Source organism: Rousettus aegyptiacus, unplaced genomic scaffold, assembly GCF_014176215.1.
Source record: "Rousettus aegyptiacus isolate mRouAeg1 unplaced genomic scaffold, mRouAeg1.p scaffold_m13_p_3, whole genome shotgun sequence".
Lineage (NCBI taxonomy): Eukaryota > Metazoa > Chordata > Mammalia > Chiroptera > Pteropodidae > Rousettus > Rousettus aegyptiacus.
Genome location: NW_023416306.1, coordinates 134374968 through 134399975, shown reverse-complemented (window position 1 = coordinate 134399975; position 25008 = coordinate 134374968). Strand labels below are relative to the sequence as shown.

Sequence of the window (25008 nt, the reverse complement as noted above, 5' to 3'; positions counted from 1 at the left end):
CTACAAAAACTACCCACAAAAACAAAACAAAACAAAACAAACAAAAAAAACAAAACAAAACCCCAGAACCAGATGGCTTCACTGGTAAATTGTACCAATAATTAACATCAATCCTTCAAAAACTCTTTCAAAAAATAGAAGAGGAAACACTTTTCAACTCACACTTTGAAGATGGTATTATCTTGATACCAAAACCAGACAATGACATTACAAAAAAAAGAAAATTACAGACCAATATCCCTTAACAATACGAATGTAAAAATCCCCAACAACGTATTAACAAATCTAATCCAGCAGTACATAAAAAGGATTATATATCATGACCAAGTAAAATTATCCTAGGAAGGCAAGACTGATTCCACATGCAAAAAGTAATTAATAGAATACACCATAATTATGGAATAGAGGACAAAAAAATACATGTTCATTTGAAAATTCTAATACCCTTTCATAATAAAAATACTCAATGAAGTTGGAAGACCAGCAGAGACTTCCACAACCTGGTAAACATCTACCAAAAACCCACATTATACTTAACGGTGAAAGACTAAAAGTTTTCCTTCTAAGATCAGGAATGAGGGAAGGATGGCTGCTCTCATGAACTGTATGCAACACTGTCCTGAAGATTCTGGACAGGGTAATAAGAAAAAGAAATAAAAGGCATCCAGATTGGAAAGAAAGAAGTAAAACTAACTCTATTTACATGCTCTTCTACATAGAAAACCCTAAGAATCCTCAAAAAACTACTAGCTCTATGAATCCACTTTTTCTAGTTAGTCTTTTTGAATGGTAATTGTCATACTACCCATTATGATTGTAAGACTTAATTCTTAGCATCTACTATAACTAATTTAGAACACATTATATCCTTTATCATATCAAGGTATCAGTGTTGGCTCATTAAGAAGTCTTGCAGTGCATGAACTAATTGCTTCAGTTCTATACTATGAACTACCAGAATGAACTAAGTATATTTTAAAATATTGAATTTGAATGGGTTAAACACTGTAAAACTGAATATGTAATATTTAAAGACTGCTTTGATTTTAAATGGGTAAACAATAACAATGATGACATAATTCCGCTGATATGTAATATTTAAAGACTGCTTTGATTTTAAATGGGTAAACAATAACAATGATGACATAATTCCGCTGATAAAGTATCAAGAAATCTGAATTTTGCCATAATATTCAGATCAAGAAAGAGTTACTAAAATGGAAATGAATGAAAAATAAAGAAGAGAAAGAGCTAGAATCCAAAGAAAACTTAACACATCTTAGCTAAACAACTGTGTTGAAAACAATTTCTTATCTGGCAATTAAGAACCATTTTCTTTCTAAAAGAAACAGGACATTGGGTTAATAGAAAATCTGTTTTGGCTATTGAAACATTAAAAGAACAGAACATCTGTTTTGCAAGTAAAGACAGATTGTATGGAATCAAATATCAAACCACTGATCAGACTAGCATTTAATTTGTTCCATTTAAATTTTCAATAAAAGTAAATGAAATTACATTCTTGAAATTACAGGTCAGCTACAAATATTTAACACCAAGAACTCCCAACACTAAGATATTTTAGAGTATAAAGAAAGTAAATATTATTATATTTTAATTATTTTTTATTCTACTTGACATCTATATCAAAACCAGGTTATAAAGTGCTCTCCCACAAAAAGCATTTTCAAGTATTATAAAAGGGAAAACTCACCATCCATGAATTCTGTACATATTGAAATCCTGTTTTCTACGAAAAATGCACCATAAAACCCTATGATATATGATGAATCACACTGAAACAAAAATAAGACAAAAGTAGTTAAAAACCTGCAAGCCAAGACCATAGTCAAGCTTTATACAGAAAAATGACCAAGAAAAAATTACCTTATAAAGAATCTCTAATTCAGACATAATTTGCTTCTGAAGTTCCAGTGTAATATCTAGTAGTATGACCTAAATATGAAAAAAAATCAACATTCATACATTTATTCACCTTTAAAATAAATACAGCTATACTCACTATGAAATATAAAAATCAAAAATATGGTGTTTCCTCTATTCACTCCCCCTTTCTCCTCCCCACCATTATAACCCCCAGTCATACAAACTGTATCCGCATCTATCTATCCCTTTGTATTGGGGGAGGTGGTACAGAAGTGATTGATGGGACCAGGAAAAAAGCCAGGTCTCAAAGGTCAGTATTAATGGCTTTAAAAGTCAGTTAAGTTATAACGCCCTTAATTTATACACCCTATTTTGGCCACATTGGTTATTTTCAGGAGAGGAAGATAGGAATGACCCTGAAACCATTAAAAAGAATTGCCTTGTAATTCAGATACTAGGCGATAAGAGGAAGAGGGTGATGAGTAAAACTGACATTTAAAGCAGGGTTTTTAGTTATAAGAGAGATAAGGAGTTTTTAAAATATATTATCTTTTTTAAATTCTTCTAGCTGCATAATGCTTCTCTGCTAATAATTTCATAAAGTGTTGGAGCTTGATGAAACCTCAGAAATTATTTCATCTAATTCTCTTCTTTTAGAGGAGGAAACCAAGGTTCTGAGGAACCGCTCAGCCTAGCAATATCAGGGCCCCTCCCTGACTCCAAAGACCATGTACTTCCCAGTATATACTGATGCTTTATGGTTTTCTTAACAATATCAACCACTGATTCAGATTTGTAATGTATAAATGTAAAATATTTGTAAAGTTACCTAAAATAAACTCTACTTTATTTCAAACACTATTTTTTAAAAAAAAGAATATCAAATATTCAAATTTATTTAGCACTTCAGTAAAGCCAACTGAAGAGAAATTATTTTTTACTTAAAAAAGACAGTGATGAGAATAAAATAATTGGAAGACATTTTTCTTTTTAAAGATTTGTGGCAGAGTTTCTGACTTTAGACATTTCTAGATTAAAAACTTAACATTCAGGATTACCATGTAGTGTAGTTATATACCATCCAACAATGAACTACATTTTGTATTAAAACTGCAGAATATAATTAGACTGGAGGAAAAACTCTATAAATTATGAATTGCAAACTGCTGATGGAGCAAGGAAAGAAAAGGATAATTCTAAAACACATTTTACAGTAATGACATCCATTTGGGGGAAGGGAAAGTGAGGGAGGAAAAGGGACAGCCAGTTTATCGTGAATTTGTTTTAGAGTTATTTATAAAAGCTCTCACTAAATTAGACTTTAAATATAATACAAAACTGCCAAGAAACATTCAAACATTTCTCACAATCAGTAATCATTTTGCCAACAATATTCACTTGTATTTTTGTTCCTATATAAAACTTAGCAACACAATAAGTTCATCTAGTGTTGTTTCAATTCTATGCCCTAAAATATTAGAGCTATCCACAATCCATGTCAAACACAGAGAATCTTTCATCCTAAAAAATCTACTACAAGGAATGAAGTCATTATTTACCTTTAAGCAATGGTTCTCGACCTTGGCCTCATATTATAATTACCTTTATATAAAGGTATTTATATAAATATATCAGGACACTTTTAAACAAATCCTGATGCATGAGACTTACCTTAAAATAATGGAATCAGAATCTCTGAGATTGGGCCTACCTCTTAAAAAACTTGTCAGCTGATTTACCCACAGTAAAGTTAGAACCACTTATTTAAGATTTCAAGAATACATTTACTCAGTGCTTAGTATGACTAAGCTATACTGTATATCCAGACCCATAATCTAGAAATGACATGATCTCACATGGTTAGTCAACACATTGGAATTAATCCCAAACTACCAGGTATAAACATATCATTCCCTTGATCAAGAACCTTAAGTGGGTTCCTACGGCCTAACATAAAGTTAAAACTCTATTGTGACAATCAAGGAATTCTTCACAATTTAGCTCTAACCCACTATTCTAGCTCCCCTCGCTATTCCCCACCCACCCAAAGCCAATCCTCATGTGAAACCAGATGATTTTTACTGATCCATACAAATGTCCTGTGCTTTCCCCTACTTCCAGTCTTTGCTCCTGCTGTTACCTCCCATTGAGTTGTCTTTCCCCTCTCCACTCCACCATCATTGACCATAAAACCTTTTCTATTTTTTTAGACCCAGCTTGAATGCTACCACTACCTTCAGAATGCCAGCCCCAAAGCCCTTCATCAGAATTTATCCCTAGCTCTGGCCCTTTATCTTTCTCCCTTTCAAACTGCCTTTAGCATCCATGCCTCACCTCTGAAAAACAGAAGGCTAAAGAGTAAAGAGTGGTTGTGAGCACCTCAAGGACAAGGGCAAGTCTTGCGCATCTTTCTCCAGCCCCCTTCCCCAACCCACACACACACCCAGCACTCAGCATAGGGGCTTACTCACAGTAGTGCCCATTAAGTGATGTGGAATTTAATTAAAGTGTTCCTTACAATCACAATCCTTTAAATAAGAAGCTGATTCTAGACAGGGTGGAAATGGATTGCTTGATTTCTACAACTGAATTAAAAACCAAAGATACGAACACTAAAATAAATAGAAGTGTAGCAAATAATACTGTATGTATGGAGCCAATCAGCTGCACTCTAACAGGCCTTGATCATTTTGGTATTTGCTATAGTCCAGAACAGTAGAGATTCCATAATGGTAGAAAAATGAATAAAGTAATTTCCGGGAACTTGAGAGAGAAAGTAAAATCCACCTGAAAATAACTCTACTGAAATGCTCTTCTATTTTCTGGGAGACCTGGCACTCTAGGTGGAAGGTTAATTCTCTTTCCCTTGGGCATTCCTGTGAGTGAGCTTTAAAACTGCTAAAAATAAACAAGTCCGATTTCTTATTTGAAGGTAATGAAAAAAAGCATGGCAAATACTAATTTTCTTTTCGAAGTACAGGAAAGTACGGACTCCCTGGGTCTTCATTATTATTGTTGCTGTTATTACTATTATTATTAAGAAGAGCTAAATTTTTCACACTGAAGAGAATCTGAACATGAAGCATTTCATGGAGAAAGGGTTAAGTGAGAAACTGAAATACCTGAGTGCATTTCCGCTGCTCTCTGCTACACCTCCAGGACAAATAAGGATGAGTTGTCAGGTTAAATATAAGCAGTCAAGTGACTGAATTATAATTTACTTTGTGCTCAATTTAAATTAGTGTGAGGCTATTAAAATATACAGTATAAATACGGCAATTCATCACAACCTGTCATGGATGACTTCATTTATTTGCTGGAGTGGCACGCGCTCCACTAAAGGGAAGGAGAGCAAAATCACAGGTCAAATTAAGCCGCTATTCTGTTTTAATTCGCGTATTTAATCTGTGGCAACATAATTGTCTTTTACAGTATGTACAACTCAGAAAGGAAATTTGGGAGGATTACAGTCAGTATACAAATGATTAATCAAATGGTCCATTTAAATGCTAGTTTAAAAGCAGCAGAAACCCCAAACAGTCAAAGAATGATAATCAGCACATGTTGTATACAACGCTAAGAAATTTCCTGTTAGGTGGATTTTTCCCAATTAAAAATTAAATAATACTGGGAAATTTATTAAGCTGAAAGGTTGATAGATTTGAAGGGTTTAATAGAATACATTAATGGTTATAAAAAGGTTCTGTTTGCAAGATGGCTATTTTTGTTTTTTTTGCTTTATTTGTTAGCAATTGTCTTGTTTACCTATACCACTCCCTGACAAAAAAAGCTAGTTAGAAACACATTTCATGAGTTTACAGTCATCATCAAATAGTTATCATTAAAATGTGATTAGTATCATTTTTAAAGTGCTTTGAGGGAGAAATTTTTCTAAATTCATTAGTATAAGATAAAAATTCAAAGTACTTCTTCTCAAAATTCATCTTGCTTTTAAAAACATCTGAAGTGATATTTTCCCCCCTTTGAAGTCTGAAAAAAGAAACATTAGAATGATTGTCTAAAATAAAAATGTTTAGAAGTATAAAAATTAAAAATACTTTGAGTGGGAAGAGAAAAGTAACAGATTTTCAAGGACGTTCATCTAATTGCTCCCACAGACATTCAAGTGGGTCCAACTGACCACTTGACTTGGGAAATTAAATTTTCCTCATCATTCTATGCAGGCATTAGAGGCCTTTAGGTGATTCTGTTTAGACAAGGACTGTGATTTGCTGCTCTTTGCAATCCCTCTGTGACACCAGGCAGCCCCGTTTCACAGCTGAGGTCACTGAGAGGTTCAAGTGACATGCTTGAAGTCACACAAAGTCAGGAGAGGGTCAGGAAAAGATCAAATGTGCTTCTAACTCTTAACCTTTCATTTCACCCTTTACTATATAAAAAAGCTAAGAAATACTCTGGCTGAGAGCAATGGTCCATACAAAGAACACTATGGGATATTTTGTATGTGAGCTGAACCTGCTTTTAAGATGTTACCTCAAACGATGAATGAGTAAACTGAAAAAAGAAAGAACACAATTTATTTATTCAGTCAGTCATTCAAAAAATTATGTGTTGAACATCTAGTCATTACACAGTGACATGCACTAGGCCTTCCACGCAAGGCACTGCATGAATCAATGAGTAAAACAAGAAGATAAGTAAAATCTGTTCCCCACTTAAAGAGAGATTTCAAAATAATAGGGGAAACATACACATACACTAAAAGCAAACTACAAGGAAGTATGTGATAACACTCAAAAGAGACACAGAATTCTAGAGAGGTTTAAAGAAGAAAGTGAGTGAGTGACAGATATACCACATCTGACAGTAAGTTCAGCTTTGGAGCTGACTCTTGAAGGGTGTTAGAGATTTTGATAGGTGGAGATACGGGTGAAGGCATTTTAATTAGAGAGAAATATGTGAATCAAAGTTTTGAAGAAAGTACCTGGGTGGGATCAGATAAGGCAACAAGTTCAACTTACAAAGCAGCACAGGATTCAGTCATATAAGATAATGCTATAAAGGTAGGCTGACAACATATTGTGGAAGATCTTGAGTTCCAATCCACAGAGTTTTTAGTTTATTGAGAAGTAATGTGGAAACTTTGAAGACTTTTGAGTGGGAAAGAAATGTTACCAGAACTATACTTTAGGAAGCCAAATCCAAGGGTAGTGAGGGGCAACACAGAGGTTAAGAGCATAGAATTGGGGCAAGACTTGCCTAGGTTCAAATCCTGATTCCGTTAATTATTAGTTGTGGGACCTGAGGCAAGCTATTTAACTTTTCTGTGTCTCAGCGTCTACATTTGTAAAATGGGGATCAATAATGGTAACAACAATAAAAGATTGTTGTGAGTATTAAATGAGGAAAATGTATGTAAAGTGCTTAGCACTGTATAAATGGTCAATAAATGGTAGCTTCTGTTTCTGAATGAAAAGTTTAAAAGCTGGTCAACATTTCTGACAAGAGACCAAACAAAGCATCTGGATTAGAGTGGTGATAACAAAGGAAGATACACTAAAAACAAAAGCAGAAAAATCAACATTTGACATTAGCCAAAACAGGACAGCGATCGATCCTTGAGAGATGGGAAATAAAAGAGATAAGCCCTATGATGGTCCAGCTGACTGACTAGAGAGTTTCTAGGCCCCAGTGCGGGGAGGAGAGCACAGGTAGAGCTCAGCCACCTCCCTAAGTTGAAGAAACACATCTGGGAGTCTGAGGAGGCCAATGCAGCTAGAGGTTAGTAGCAGAGCATCAAAGGGAGAGAACTCCAGAGATCTGGAAAGGGGTCCTAGAGTCCAGATGAGTAATGATCAGCACATGGATGTCAGGAAACTGAGATCAGGGAAAGAATGGACCAGAGGAAACAATCCCCAGACCTCACACTAAGCAGAGAGAATTTGTGTTCCTACCAGCCAGGGTGGAAAACCCTGTCATTGCCAGGACACTGGGTAGAGTATCCAAAAGGCTACTGCCTCAGCTGAGTGGGGAAAATTAGTTATAGACTAACCACTGGGCTGGTCCCATCTCATAAAGCTTAAAAGCAAGTCCTGAAGGGATCAAGCTGTTTCAAAGGCACTAAACAGCATCTCAGAATAAAGGTCTAGAATATTTATAGGAAAGCAAAAATATCTAGCACCTATGCCATATGACTGGTATCCAATAAAAAATTATAAGTTATTTTAAAAAAAGAAAATACAACCCAAAATGAAGAGAAAAAGCAATCAGTCAAAACTTACCCCAAATGACACATATGATAGGATAGACAAGAACGTTAATTCAGTTATCCTAACTGTATTTCATATATTCAAGAAGGTAAAAGGAAGGTTGAACATATTAAATAGAGACATGAAAGATGTAAAAATGGTCCACATAAACTACTACAAATAAAAAGTACAGTATCTGAAAGGAAAAATATACTGAACATGATTAATCGCAGATTAGACTATGCAGATGAAAAGATGAAACTTGATTATCTAACAACAGATACTATCCAAAAATGAAACATTAGAGAGAAAAAAAAAGACTAAAATAAATAACAGGGCATCATTTTGCTGTGAGACAACTTCAAGTGATCCAATACATGCAATTTAACTTACCAAAGTAGGGGGAGGGAATATTTGAAGAAATAATGACTAAAATTTTTCCAAATTTGATAAGAGCTAAAAGTACACAGATCCAACAATCTCAACAAATCCTAAGTACAATCATGAAGAAAATTTCATAAAAGCTCATCATAATCAAATTGCGTAAGACTACATACAATGAAATACTACTCATCCATAAAAAAAAAAAATAAACCTGAAATCTTAGTATTTGCAACAGCATGGACGAACCCTTGGAGGGTATTATGCTAAATGAAATAAATAAGACAGAAAAAGACAAATACCATATGATCTCACTTACCTATGGAATCTAAAGAACAAAATAAATTAACAAACCAAACAGAAACAGACTCATAAACACAGAGAATAAACTGATGGGTGCCAGACGGGAGGGAGGCTGGGGAGATAGTTGAAAAAGGTGAAAGATAAAGAAGTACAAATTGATAGTTACAAAACAGTCACCTGGATGTGAAATGTAGCATAGGGAAGATAGTCACTTTGAAATTAGATAAATGTCTAACCACTGTGCTGTACACCTGAAACTAATATAATACTGAATGTCAACTCTAATTGAAAAACAAAAATTTTTTAAAATTGCATAAAACAAGTGATAATGAAAACAGTCCTAAAAGCAGCTAGAGAAGTCAGTTCTAATGCACAGAAGAATAAAGATTTAAATGACGGTAAGCTTTTCATTTGAAAGAATGCAAGCCAGAAGACAGTAAAATAATATCTTTAAAATATTGAAAGAAAAGAGCAACCCTATGGGCTTATATGTATATACATACGTATATATACACATATTACATACATACACATATATGTGCATGTAAATAATTTGCCTTACTGTTGAATTATATACCTAAAACTTACAAAAGAAAGAAAGAAAGAAAGAAAGAAAGAAAGAAAGAAAGAAAGAAAGAAAGAAAGAAAGAAAGAAAGAAAGAAAGAAAGAAAGAAAAAGAAAGGAGGGAGGGAGGGAGGGAGGGAAGGAAAGAGGGAGGAAGGAAGGAAGGAAGGAAGGAAGGAAGGGAGGGAGGGAGGGAGGGAGGGAGGGAGGAAGGAAAGAACCTAGAATTCTCATAAGTGGTGAAAATACTTTCCAAAAATGAAAGTCAAATATACACTTTTCAGACATGCAAAGGCTGAAAGAATTCATTACCAGAAGACTCATGCACCATAAGAAATGTAAAAGAAATAAGTCCTTCAGACAGAAAGGAAATGATACCATATGGAAATGTGGACCTACACAAAGGAATGAAGGGCACTGTAATTGGTGAAAATGTGAGTAAACATAAATCTTTTCCTTTTCGATGTCTTCAAAAGACAACTCTCTAAAGCAAAATAGTAACGTTTTAGGATTTATAACATGAGTAAGTAAAATGCATAAATAATAACAACAAAGTCAGGATGAAGGAAATGAAAGTATACTATGTAAACTGTGTTAAGTTTTCATTCTCATGCTATAAAGTAGTACCACATTACTTGAATGTAATATAAGTACGTTTAAGTTCTTTTAAGTTAAAGATGTACACTATAAACTCTAAAATAACTGCTAAGGACAGACAGAATAGATAAGAGCAAAATGATAGATTTGAAGCCAACCATATCAATAATCACATGAAATGTAAATGATCTAAATACCCCAAATAAAAAGCAGAGATTTTCAGACTGGATTAAAATAAATGACCCAACTACAGGCTGTCTATAAGAAATCCGTCTCAAATATAAAGACACTGAAGGTTAAAAGTAAAAGCATATCATGCTAACACTATTCAAAGCACTATATGATTATCAGACACTGTAGATTTCAGAGTGGAGAACAATACCATGGATAAAGAAGGTGACTCTGTAACCATAAAGGGACCAATTCATCAGGAGCACATAATAATTCCAAATGCACCTGATAGATCTTCAAAAAATAGTAAATAAAAAAAAAATGCTAGAACTACAAGTAAAAAAACAGACAAATCCACAATTATTGCTGGAGACTTCAAAATCCCTCTTTTAATGATTGATAAATAAGTAGATAAAAATCAGTAAGGATACAAAAATTTTGAACACTATCAGCTGACTTGATCTAACTGACATTTATACGATACCCTATACAACAGACTGTATATGCTTTTCACATGCACAGGAAACATCAAGATTAATTCATATTCTGGGCCATTAAACAAATCTCAATAAATTTAAAATAATTCCAATTACACAAAGTATGTTCTCAGATCACAACTGATTTAAACTAGAAATCAATAACAGAAAGGTATCTGGAAAATCCCCACATATTTGGAAACTAATACACTTCTAAGATTTAATGAAAAACTGCCTCTTTGATGAAATAGTACAATTCTTTCTCTTAGATTATGACTAATATATAAGCCACATGGTTTTTGCCTTCACTGACAAGAAGCTCGGGGCTAAACAAAAAGTTTAAACATAATAATCATATCTACTCTTAAATCATTCATTCATTCAACTCAGTTTGAGCATCTAGTATGTTATTTTATACAATTTAGGGATGCAAAGTGAATATAATACAGTCCTTGCTCTAAAGCTCAGTTTTATGGTCAGGTCTAATGAACAGTATATTTGTAAACCTCTACTGTTTTCATTTATTGAAAGTCTCTGCTTTAACAGATTCTCTTAAGTGTTTTCTTTAAAATTGCTTTTAATCCTTTCCAGAAACAACTATTAGCCCCTTACCATAAGCAACTAAATAGTCATGCACAAGAATTTTAATATCAGCCTAGGTTAAACATAATTCAAAATGGATGAAATTATGAAAAATTATAATGCACTTGCGAGGCCAAATAATAAGTTTTTGGATGATTTATAGCAGTACTCATCTCTCTTGGAGTGAATAACCTAAGGTTGACTGTCTTTAAATATATCACTGGCAGAAATCTAAGAGTTTTGACATTAAAGGAACAAATAACTAACTTGATAGGAAAGAAAATAGTGCTTAATTTGGTGAAGGTTTCCTCTGAGTGGAGGGGGAGCTCAGGAGGTATAGAAAAGACAACTCAGTGCCAAGGTGGTATGACACAGCTATACTCACTGAACCTGGGAAGAGTGGAATGGGGAATAGCTCTGAAGTACCTATGCTGGGAACTCTCTGGACCTCAGGTTCCTCCCCTGTAAAATGCTGGGCTTCAGAGATGATCTCTAAAGCCTCTTTTAGTTCTACAATTCTGTGAACCTAGTTTAGCTAGAATACAACAGGGAGCTCTGTTTTATCTCCTCGCCAAAAGCTATTTATTAAAATTAGACTTGATATTGTTACATAACACATTCTAGGTGCTGTATTAGTTGTGGACTATACACCAGTTAGAAGACCTGAGTCTTAGCTTTGGTTTAACCTTACTAAAAGGCATAACCAACTGCAATTTATTTAGATTTTTAGATTCCTAGATAAAAGATATAGAAATGTATACTATTCAAGTGTTATGGAAGAAGACTGAATTCTCACTGGGGATAGCTAAGAAAGCATCTTGGAAATGAACCTTGAAAGGATAGATAGAAATTAGAAAGAGGAGCAATGATAATAATTTGTAAGAAAGGCTGCATGGTAAGGCAGAGGACATGCACTTTGGAGTCAGATGGATTTTGTTTTAAATCTTGGCTCTGGCTCTTCCAATTGTGTGACCTTGGACAATTCAGCTTTCTGAGTCTCGGTTTCCTCAAATCTAAAACACATACGCTTGCTTTGTAGTTTTAAATATTAAAGATAATATTTATATGACATCTAGCATAATACTCGGCATATAGGAGTCACTCAGAAAATAAAAGCTCTCAATATTAAGGGCCCAGATGGCATGATGGAAAGTAAGAGACAAGTAAAGCAGAGGATGTGGCTGTAAAGGTAGGTACGGGCCAATCCATCGAGAGTCTGACCAATTTGTAGAGAGGGTGAAGAACGAAGCAGCCTGACAAGTTTGTTAGCTAAGAACCCAGAATTGAAAGTGGGGTTCTGTGGGGTTGGACTTGAGACAGCCTCAGGTTCAGTCAGAGGTACAATTCAAGAGAGCCCATTAGGGAAATCTGAGGCAAAATGATGGGAAGATCAAACACCAATAGCCAATGCCGGAGATTAAACCCAAAGTCCCATGGCAGGACTGGCACCTTGGAATATGGAAGGGATGAGGTATGGATTCCAAACAGGATGGCCAACAAGTGAGGAGTGTCTTAGGTAACTGTCTAGAACACCCAAGAGTTAATGCGCAGTTTGACTATTGGTGGGTGTGGTTCTGGGGTATTTCAGAATGCCCTATGTAAAGGGCCAGAAGCAAGGCAGACAACTTAGGCTTTATGTTGTACATTATGTAGTACACTACTGGGATTGGCAAATGAGGGAATGCCAAGACAGTGATGTGGTCGGATCTGAATTTAACTTCTCAACTCTGGGGATAGAGTTAGGGACATGGGAGAAGAAGAAGATTCAAGGTACAGTGATGAAGTTATTACAAAAAGTCCAGGTAGGAGGTATGTGAGTCTGATGGGAGGGCAAGGCAATAAGGATGAGAAAGTGACAAATGGATCCATTTCAAGGAAAATTTCTGACAGTGTCTGGTGACTTACAGGATGTCAGAGATAGGGGCAGGACGGGGTGTGGGGAGGAGGAATGACTAACTGCTAAGGTTTTGAGCTGAAAGACCAGGGAGATAGTGATGCCACTTAAGCAGAGATCACAGACAGAAGTGGAGATAACAGTGACGAGAAGAATCACAACGCAAGGAAAGAGCTTACACCTGACCATTCTAAGGCATACTTCAAATACCTTCAGAAGCCTTAACGCCAAAGTGCCACAGTTTCCACCACCTACCATCCAAACCGTAAACCATTTCCTTTCCTCTTTGACAATGCCTGTGACTCAAGCTAACAGGTGGAAGAAAAAGTGGCGAACATCAAGAATTTCATGAATTTTATAAAATTTATCTAGCACTTACCTTTACAGCTAGTATTTTCCCACTTGGGACATGATATGCTCTATGGGAAAAAGAAAAATAAAATCATTTGGGATCACTGAACAACCTACAGAATGTTTAAGGACATGAATGTAAATCTGAACACAAATGCAGCAATGGGATATATCATACTTTCAAAGAACACTAATGAAAGTAGTAATTTACATTTCTATTGAGCTTAATGACTTACAAAATGATTCACTATACATATCTTAAAATGACTGTATGAGGTAATGCCGGCATTATCCTTTTATAGACAAGAACTTCCGAAGCACAGAGAAGTTAAGTAGTTTGCATAATAGCACGAAGTCAGTAAGTGGCATAACTAGACCTCAAACTCAGGTCTTCTATCTCCAGATCCCTAACGATATACTGTCAGTGTGTGGGGGAAGGTCTTCTACTGCTCTCCGCTGGGCACTAAACAGAGCCATATAAAACAGGTTTTCCTTTTATTTCAATTATGTATACAGATATTAACTATATCCCTACATTTCATCAAAATAATCTCAAAAAAAATGGAATTAACTATGGTTAAGTCATATAAGAAGTCATAGGCTTATAAGATTCAGCTAAGCAGTTCATCTTTTCCTAAAGCTGGCATCTTTCAATATTAAATAAGCTTCAAAAAAGAGACAAGTTCAAATGACCAGATATAGTGAAACAACTACAAATCAAGTCAAGGAAAATGAATACATTCATTTACGAAAAAGAGTAAGAATAAAGTTTGCAGAAATAATATATCATTATCTCATCAAGACTTTTTGTGGGCCAAGGTTAAGACATGAATGGGGTAGGGAGGATGTGGAGGAATGGAATTGAGCTTCTCAGGAATTCCTTGCCCTCACCTGACAAGTTGCAAAATTGACCAGGCTCCCAATTCTTACCTGGGAATGACCTACTAATAAAGATTGTTCATTAATTTTATTTTTATTTTTTGAGATATCACTGACATGTAACTACATTAATTTCAGGTATATAACATGGTGATTTGATATTTATATATATTGCAAAAGGAACACCCCAGTAAAACTCGTTAACATCCATCACCACATAGTTACAAAAACTGCTCATTTCTTAAAACAAAAATAAAATATGCATTCTACTACTATCAAATGAGAACATCATTTTCTGTTGTTTTGGCAGAAATATTTGTGTGGTTGGTCTGAAAAAATTTTTTAACAGCTTTATTAAGGTGTAATTATACATGAAAAAATTCATTTGCTTTAAGTGTATGAAAAAATTCATTTGCTTTAACTGTACAATTCAATGATTTTTAGTAAATTTACAGAGCTGTGCAATTGCTTATAAGTGTTTTTAAAGAGATGAATTTATAGATACAATTTAGTTAAGAACCTACAAGTATTGGTCATAACTTGTCACATATAAAAAGTTACAAAATCAGGTAAGATTAGGAAAAAAATACATGTAAATGTATTTATATATCCATGCATATGAGTGTTATAAGAAATTCATTCTGCTTTTTCTACTAGAGTAAACAAAGGTTGAGCCACTTATGGAAGGTAAACAGCCTTTATTTTATTGATTACAGAGAAATTCAGGTATATCTCATTTAAAGAACAGGCAAGATTAACAGAATTGGCAGTTGTTCACTTCAACAAAGAGTTCTTTAATTTGTAGTGTCTAAAGGCTTCTCTAAATATCAACCTCCTAAATATATATAAATAGTATTAAGTTTATAAAACTTAAATTATTTTAAAATGTTTTATACTTTCTTATTTTCTTTGTATATAGTGATATACATTTTATAATCCTATATCATACTGGTTTTAAAACAAATTACCACTTACTTTACTATATATGTCACTATAAGACTTTTACAATGTGAAATTACATTTCAGGTCACGATATGATTCATGATATATCTTAACTCATGGGTAAATTGATATATAAAGACTCACACTGTATTTTCCTCAATGCCTAACAGAGTTGTTAGACTAAGCTAACCTGAAATGTGATTTGAAGGGATTTAGTAACTTTATTCCATGTAAATACAGGTAATATAATTGTAAAATGTAATAATGATATATTATTTTTCTTCTTGTATGCCACAGGTTCTTTTAATTTCAACTTTCAAAAATACTGTATATTAGAATCACTAACTAAAGACTAAAATGTGAGAACAGTTGAATGTATATATAAGGATTCAAAAATTATAAAAAGAATAGTGCTGATACTTTGGACAACAAGCAGCACCTGGACTTTTGAGACCAACAGCAGCGATAAAGAAATGATTAGCAGATAGTCTAACATATATACCATATCGGACGGTTTGGCAACTTAATTAGCTTGTAAAGAAAGCCGATCTATTTTCCAAAGGAAAGGTTTCCTATTTCCAAGTGAATTAAAAGGGGGAGGCTTGATGATTTAATTATGACATTCATCCATGGAAGTTTGGGTTCGATTTCGAGCAATAAAGATGCTGTGTGGTTTGGTTTACAATGCAATGACAGGACCAATTTAACATTTAATCATCAAGGAGAAGTGGATGACAAAGGTAATGCCAGGTATGAGTGGAGTGTGCCCCTTAACTTTGCAAATGGCATTCTACCCAGAGAAAAGGAACTTGTTTACTTTCAGCGGATACTGCATCTCAATTGTCTTGACCTTCCTCAACACATTAACTGTAAAGTGATTAATGAAGTTTGAATGGAGGCTCTGGTTACACCAAAAGATAACTGTACAGCTCTGCAGCGTTTTAATTAACAGCTAACACTTCAAATTAGTTTGTTGTTGCCACAGTAATTACCTATTCCAATGAGTATGTGGAGGAAGGACTTTTATGAGATATTTTTAGTGCTTAGTCTTGAGTGTTCCATTTTGTTTGTGTCCAGCATAGACCTTCAGGGACTATTCTTACCCCTTAAAACTGAGCACACAACAGATACACTTTAAGATGGCAAAAGCTAGCACCCCGGCATAAATTTTTTGGAGTATTTAAAATAACAAAGAGCCCAGCAAAGGAGAACACTTACTAACCATACTTTCTTATTTTCTTTTTTTCATTTGGAACAATAGGTTCTAGACGATTGGACAAAAAAGTTGATATCAATCTTTAATTCTGGTACAGCACAGAATCAGATAAGTTATTGAGCTAGTAGAGAATACAGGGAATTGTTTAGTCTAACCCTTTCCTTTTACAGTGGACACACCCAAAACCCAGGTTAAAAAGCTTATCCAAGTTCACACAGTAGTCAAGGGCAAAGCCAAAACTGGAACTATGGCAGAATGTACACATTTTTGGACCTAAGGCAATATGTGACGTTTAAATATTCTTCACTGCATTCTAAAATAGGGAAACTCATAATTCAAAATTTACAAAGGTGGTGACCTATTCCAATCAGGCTAAGGACCACTGCGTCTGAATCTCTCCAGATAAGGAAGCATTCTGCAATCACCGCTAATCTATCTTGGCAGGCAGAGAGTGAGGGTGAAGGCTCTGAAGTTGGGTTCTGATCCCAGGTCCAGTTCTGTCACTTAACAACAGTATGAACCTGGACTGTTAGTAAACCTCACTGTGTCTCAGCTGTCTCAAGTTTGGAATGGAGAAATTGGTCCCTACCTTATAGAGTCGTGAAGATTCAATGAGAAAACATAGGTAAAGCACTGAGGACAGGGCCTGGCATGCATTACATCTAGAAAACTAGGAAGTTTTCAGAGTAGCTAGGTGTTTTGAGAGTGGAACCTGCTAAAATAGACTAAAATAGCAAGAGTTAGCTTTAACAATGAAGACTGGCAAAAGGTTGCAATACATCATTTATTAAGAAAAACAAGAAGCATTACAATGAACCAACTTTGACAATATAGAATTTAAAAAGCCACCTGAAATGCTATGGCTATACTGTGATTCAAATTCTAGACTTCTCTTTTTTAAAAAATTTATCTCTCACCCACTACTGTAACTTAATTATACTACAGATAGATATGGTAAGTGCCACATTCAGGTATTCATCTCAGCAGAAGCACCATTTGACAATCACCATGGTTAAATGAGAAGCCTACTTTTAAAATTCTTCTTGGGTTAATAAATAGAAAAATAAAAGCCACTCTAAAAAGAACACTTGGGGGTCACGGGTGCTTATTCATAGTGCAATTGAAAATCCACATACAATTTTGACTCTCGAAAATTTATCTACCCTCAGTATCCGAGGAAGACTGATTCCAGGACCCCCCTGTGGACACTGAAGTCGTGGACGCTCAAATTCCCTATATAAAATGGTGAAGATCAATGCATACAGTCAGTCCTCCACATCTGCAGACTCCCAATTAAGGATCAAAAACAGTAGAGGTGTTTATTGGGAAAAAATCTATATACAAGTGGACCCGCACAGTTCAAACCTGAGTTGTTCAAGGTTTAGGTGTACATGCTCATAGACTATAAAATGCTGAGGCTTCTCCTAGTCTTCAGACTTTGGTAGCTGTTATAGCTCCTAGAGACAGTGCAGAAAAATTGTTTATATGTCTGTTTCCCATACCAGGCGGTGAACACTACCATGTCTTTAATCATCTTTGCATTGTTTACACTTTGTACAAATGCTGGCACATGGAAGGTTCTCTATATTTAACAAATGTTCAATGAATTGATTATTACTTCTGGATGACACAAAAATCTATTACTTGGATGGCGTTTTACAAAAAAAAAAATTCTATATACATTTAATTCATTCCATAATCTTATCATCACCATCACTCCCCATTTGGGTATATTTCTAACTGCTGAATCAAAAGTCCTTACAAAGATTTCACAATCTGGACCTTGGTCACCTCACCAACCCCTGCTTCTGCCAATGCCCTTTGCGCACGATATTCACTCCACTTCACCAGACATGCTCCTGCCTCAGGTCCTTTACACCTACTCCTCAGGTCTGGCCCACTATCCCGCCAACATCTACTTGGCTTGCTCTGTCATTTATTCAGGTCCGATGTTACTTCTTTGACTATCCTATACAAAACACCCCATTCTTCCTTTCTTTATTCTTCAATAAAATTCATCAATTCCTAATTTATTAATTTATTATCTCTCTCCCACCACTAGAAAGCAAGCTCCGTGAAACAGAGATTTGTTTTCTTTGTTGTTGTTGTTTACTACTGAATCTCCAGTGCCTAAAATTGTGCTGGGCACATTTTATAAATATTTATGGAATTAATAATTTTTTAAAATTGCTATGGTGTGTTTGACATTTCTGTGGAAGTGGAATAAGCAAGAGGGCTAGTTGTGGGAGATGGGGTCAGAAAGGTAGTAAGAAGACAGATTGTGTAGTACCATTTAGACCGTGGTGAGGAATCTGACTATTATTCTGCATGATATGAGAAGGCATGGTGGGAGGGGAGAGCGCTTGCATTTTAGAAAGATCCTTTTGGCTGCTAGGTAGAGAGAACACATTGCAGGATAGAACATAGGAGACTAGTTGGAAAGCTAATAATCCTAGCAAAAGCTAATGGCTTGGAATAGCAAGGTAGAAAAGGGGTGGTGAGATGAGGCTGGTTTCTTAAAATAGCTTTGAGGAAGGGCCGACAGATTTGAAGGTAAATCTAGTGGATGGTCTGAGAGAAAAAGAAGGATTAAGGATGACTACAAAGTTTCTGTCACGATCGACTTGTAGAACAGAGTTTCCATTTACTGACACTGGAAAAACTAAAGAAGGAGCAGGTTTCAGAGGAAATCAAGGGTTCAGTTTTGGGTAAGTTGGAAATGCCTTGAAGACATCCAATCAGATATGACAGGACAAGGCTGAAAATACAGATTTAGGCTTCATCAACACAAGATGGTATGTAAAGCCACAGAACTACACACATTGTCAGGAATTCAAATTAAACAGAGACAAAGTCTGAGAATTGGCCCCAACGCACTCAAAATTCAAAGTCAAAAAGATGAGAAGAAACCAGTAAAGGAGATGAGAAGGTGCAGACAATAACCTAGCAATGGAACCTAGAGAATCATGTCCCTGAGGCCTTGAATGTTGGTGTTACAGCTCCCACACTAAGTGCAATACCCTGCCCAGAAAAGGTATTCAAAAAAACATGTGACTGATTTCAAAAGTAATACTTGGGGACAAATGCAATTAATTCTAATATCTGTTCTCTAAAATGTCAAAGATGGGTGTAGTACAATACATACATGGCTAGAGGTATGCTCACCTTCATCTAAATCCTAATGAGAATTTATTAAAAGATACATCAGTCCAAAGAACAAACTGAATTTCTCTAAGAAACTTTAAAATTGAGAAAGGAAGGAAAAGAAACTGTTGAAAACAAAATGTTAAAAGTCCTATATTCACACAGGACATAAGGGAGAAAAAAACCTGTCTGTGTTCACATTCCAACATCTGGACTCCCACACAAGTTTGTCATGCGTAAATCAAATGCATCTTTATTTTACAATGTTTACTGAAATTATTTATGCTTAGAATTTCAAATTCTAGGAGAACCAAAAAATTATGAATCATCCCAGCTGACTCCTGTTCACAAAATAAATAACCTAGAGCTGATCATATATTTTCTGATAAAACTTGTACAATCTCATACAATTAAAGTAGGCATCTAATTTCTATGACACTATTCTGCATGTTAATTTCTAAACACACTCTATCTAATCAAATTATTTTAAATTATGAGCAGAAAGAATTTATAATAGGGAGTACCTATGCTTCACTATATAATTTAAGAATGGAGGGGCTGACCAATGATCCAGCTATAAATATTTCATATTTTAGCATAACTGATACTGTTATAAATGTCAATTTGTTAGCAAAATGGCCAACAAAATGAGTAGGAACGCCCCCCTTTTTTTGCCTCTAGGGGTAAGGATCTCAAGAACAACTGTATATATGATGACTTTTAATTGCAATGGCAAAACAAGAACACTAAAATGACAGTACTGCCACTGTCCTGTGAAGGGGGAGAGCAATTCTTTCATACAACATGTGGAATAAATGCCACTGACTTCGGTTCTACTTCTCACATAACATACTTCAGAGAAGCTTAGTGAAAAGAGGGACACAATTACTCTGTGAATTATTTACAGAGCGCTATCAATTGCTGGAAATTTCTCTAAATGGATGGGAAACCTAAGAAAATAATCCAGTCACTAAAATGGTGAAAGCAATAGTTAGGAGTTGGCTTAAGAAATAACCAGTAGTTTGAAGGGAATGCCCTTATTCTAAGTAAACAGGAAAGAATGGGATCTTTATTTATTTTGCTCCCTGGGTCTCTTGAAGGATAGGTAGGAAGCAAGAAAGAAGGAGAGCAAAAGCTATTTAAAAATAAAGTAAGTTACAAATGCATTTGTGTTATTAGCTCATTTCAGACGTAGTTAATGACTTTTCTAAATGATAAAATTGGTTGTTTTTCAAGCAAAGATTTAACAGTTTGTAGGATTATAATGGATTCTCTGTTCTTTGAATGCCATTCCAAGATGTCCATCGGAGGCAGAGCAAAGGAAAGGAGACCAGGTGAAAGACAAATCATTCTGAGATTCGATTTGTTAAGACAAAAAGTTTGATTGGGAGAAGACAAACCATTGTCTAAAATAAGATTTTTGATTAGTTATCCATTTTAATTATCTATGTAATGCTTAATTCTTGTTAGCATAGAAAGTTGAGTTGGCCATACTGAGACCTAATTAAATATACTTCCTTATCAAAAACAAAACAAAATACATGGTAATCCACCTAGATAATCCAAGATAATCATCCCTTCTTAGACTGCACCTGAGAAATCCCTTTTGTAAGGTTAACACTCACAGATTCCAGAAGAAAAATACATGGTATCTGTTAAAGCCAATATGATGTAAGATCACTGGTTTCCATAGTTACAGATGCTATTTTCTTGCTCTTTAGATAACATTTTATTTATTGACCACCTCCCCCAAAAAACAAAGTAACTCTGATTTTGTGTAAACTTAGAATAACAAATAGAAGTTTTCTCACACTTAGAAGTTTTTCTATTCCAAGACTTTGTAGCTCTGGCACAAAAGATAATTAAAACAGAAAGGAGATGATGGAAATTAAAAGGTTAAATGCACCACTAGGAAATAGATAACTCAGCTTGAGGTGATATACTTTGAGTCTATTTAAAATAAGGAACATGAGAGTTTGTTGCATTACATCATGCCAAAAAAGCAGAAGGCCAAAAAATTTTGAAGCCAACACCAAACAAGTAGACTCCTTCCTTGCCTTAAAAAAGTCAAGTGCAGAAATGCATGTGAGTATATACATACATACAGAAACAAAATAAAAATCTTTTGTTATCTTGTGAGACTGATTTAAAACCCTCTGGATGTCATCTTTTAATGCAACAATACGTTTTCAGCCACCAAATGTAAACTAGCTGTGGTTCAGTTAACGAAAAACTTGCTTTATTGCTTGATCTTTTCAGAGATTTGTCCTCTTGGCAGGTTTCTTTGGGGGTGGATGTTACCAATATGTCACATACTAAAATAGCCATCCACAGAAAAAAATTCAAATAGTTTCAGGGAAATCAACACTGACAGTTGTTGCCTTCCATAATAGATAAGCACATTAGGCAGGCTCTAGCTGTTAAAATAGAAAATCCAAAGTAAACAGCAGTTGTAAAAAGAAGCTTTTTATGTAAGCTGTACTAGTTCAATAACGGTCTATGCCAACCTTCCTTCTGCCTAAAAACCCATTACAGATGCTTAACTATTGATTGCAAAATAATTTGTACTTAAGCAATAGCCTCTCTTCGCGGATTGTTTAAGTCAAATCAAACATGGTATCAGGTTACAGATTTTAACAACTCTTTCAAGATGGTGATCACACACAGGGCTCACAAACCAACTTAACATATATAAGATAGGGAATCTGGTTGAGTTAGAAAGATTTCCAGAGAAAAACAATAACTATATATTTTATCATGTCTTCTTTCTATTTACTCTGGTTACATACCATTTTTTTACTCCTATACCTGCCTCAAAGTTAATGTGGTCATCACTGCCTCCATATTTCTTCCATAAGTTGATGAGGCCTGACTCAAGCCTTTAACACTCCCCCATCAACTAGAGTAATGTCTTTTAACATATGGCTTAAATACCTTTGAGATGAAAGAAGCTACTATCATAGCGGTCTCTTGATCAAAGGTTCTGAAAGAATATAATGGGCAAAACAGAAGGGGGCAAGAGAAATAAAGCCTAATATTAAGAATGAAATAAAGAAATGGAGTAGCTTGGCAATACATATGGGGTAAATAGGAATACCTTGAGGATTAACTAGCTAGGCACCTTCTCTCCTGAAATGGTTTCATTACGGTATAATCTCTGCTCACAGTTTTTTGGTGGAAAGCTAATAATAAATCACTTTCCAAAATCAGATACAAAAATGGCTATTTCAGAAAACTTCCTTCTGCTAATAATATTCTATTGTGCTTTACAGTTTATAAAAAGTTTTTATATAGAGAAGCTACTTGATTTGCACAAACATCCGTAAGGTAGGTATTATTATTCCTGCTTTATAGATAGGGGAAAAAAGGTTTGGTGAGGTTGACAACTCCTTCACGATTCTTATCTGGTAAGCACTGGAATGGGGAGTGGAGTCAAGTTCTCTGAAGCCAAACCCAATGCTTGCCCCAACAAACCTGTGTGAACATAAACTGGCTGCCTCTAGACCCTCTAACTCCAGTTGTCTCCAAGGTTCTCTGGATATGGTCAGTGTTGATTTTTTAAAAAGCAATAGGGAAAATCGATTGAATGACTCACTTTTCAGAGGTGCATTAACTTTTTCAGGCCACTAGAGTACAATTTACTAAATTACCTCTCCTAGAACACTAAATAGGACCCTAGTGGGTCAAAGAGTAAATGCACCTCTGAAAAGCGAGCCATTTATTCCCATCTTCTCTGTAGTACCAGATGTAATATGTCCCCTATGACAGAAATATTAACCCGTTTCCATTAAAAACTCAAGAAATTGTTCCACACTAGAGAAAATGAGTATGGGGAAACTTCCCTGGGCGGGCGGTGGGGGAAGGGGCGGGGAGGGAAAAGAATCTCTCTTCTATAACCTAACCACAATATTGTTGAAAAGTTAACATGTACTTATAAGAAAATATTTTTCATTCATTGGAGATTGATTTTAAATCAGGCCTCAATACATAATAAAATTATAAATTCAAAGCTGATGAGAGAGGCACAAGATATCACAATGGCCAGTTTCATCCTGTACTGCAGTATTTAAAAAATAAGCTCAAGGATTCATCTTGCTCATGAAATAAGACATATATCACAAATAGCGTTCTTTCATATATCTCATTATACTACAGGTTATCCCTTTGCCTAAAAAAAAAAAATTCCTTGGCTAGCAAGCAAGTATATTATTACTTTTAATCTCTATAAAGGTAAAATACTCTGAATACATTTCTGAGCTGCCTTTGGAATAGCTATGGAGGTAACATTTGTGAGATACCTTAACAAAGCCACACTAAGTTTTCAGCATTGTTAGTCCCTTACTCTTCTGGAAGATGGCTATGCAATGAAAATAAGACAACTTTAATTTAAGAATCATCCAGCTTCTAATTAAACTGCCATAGGCAGCTGGTTGGATAAGTTTTAATCAGTTTCAATCACCTATTGATTGGTATACTGAAGCCTAAAAAATTAAAAGTAAAAGATGATTGGGGAATTGTCCCATCTCAGAACAACAGTAGAGGCCTCTGTAAATAACTCCTCTTTTAACCATCAGCTAAATGAACACTTCAATACTGCAGTACAAAGTCTTCTGCAAAATTACTTTAACTAACAAGCAGAAATTTATCAGCTTCAGCCAAAATCAATGTTGAAATCAATTTGAACACTGGTTGTGTCTAAAGGGGCTCATTGGCAATTTAGGGAAATTACACCATGTAAATGCCTGTGCTTTAATTGAACAGTTTCATCAACTAGGCTGTGATTGCTGTCCATTCATTTATTTACTTTCACTGCAGCTACCATTCTGCAAAGGAATAGCTTTTGTCAGGCTGAAGAGAGGCACTTTATCTTCATTTTGTGCACTTTTGTGCATAACGGACTTCATGAAATGGGAGTATCATGACTAGGGTCAAAACAAACCAGGAAGGACTATTTTTTTTACCATAAAAACTGAACACCATTCAAACTACCATCATGCCTTCCACCATTTGGGAACAGTCATATTTAAACACCCAAACGAGATGAAATTTGAGTGGCACCATGCCTCTATGTTGAGGTGCTATGTTTTAGACAACAGAAGGAAAGTCTTTGGATTCTAAACTCAATTCCATAATGTTTTTGGATTTTTTTTTTTTTTGGAGATATCTTTAGTTCCAAAGATATATAAACTGTACTATCTTCAAAAATTAAGCAACGTTTTGTTTTATAACCTCTGAGATCAGTCAAGAAAAGGTGCTATTCGCCAATCTATTTATGAGATTAAGGCTTAAAGATGTCATATATGTTGTTAAAGATTAATAGAAGGAGAGAGGAAGCAGGTTCTGTGTGGGAGGAGGAAAACTAACTTCCTTATAAAGACCAGTGGCCAAAATACCAACAAGATTTCAAAGAT

The 25008-nt window shown here is 35.1% G+C and overlaps 1 protein-coding gene across 4 annotated transcripts in view; it reads right to left on the bottom strand.

Annotated features, from left to right (window-relative positions):
• MAP2K5 (mitogen-activated protein kinase kinase 5) overlaps positions 1-25008 on the bottom strand; it is a 233478-nt gene that overhangs the window by 146505 nt on the left and 61965 nt on the right. For all 4 annotated transcript variants that reach the window (XM_036218037.1, XM_016140982.2, XM_016140980.2 and 1 more), the window contains exons 9-11: positions 13445-13484; positions 1888-1956; positions 1715-1796 (exon numbers count right to left, since the gene is read on the bottom strand). In XM_036218037.1, coding sequence (XP_036073930.1) covers positions 1715-1796; positions 1888-1956; positions 13445-13484 — 191 coding nt within the window. The remainder of the gene's footprint in view (positions 1-1714; positions 1797-1887; positions 1957-13444; positions 13485-25008) is intronic.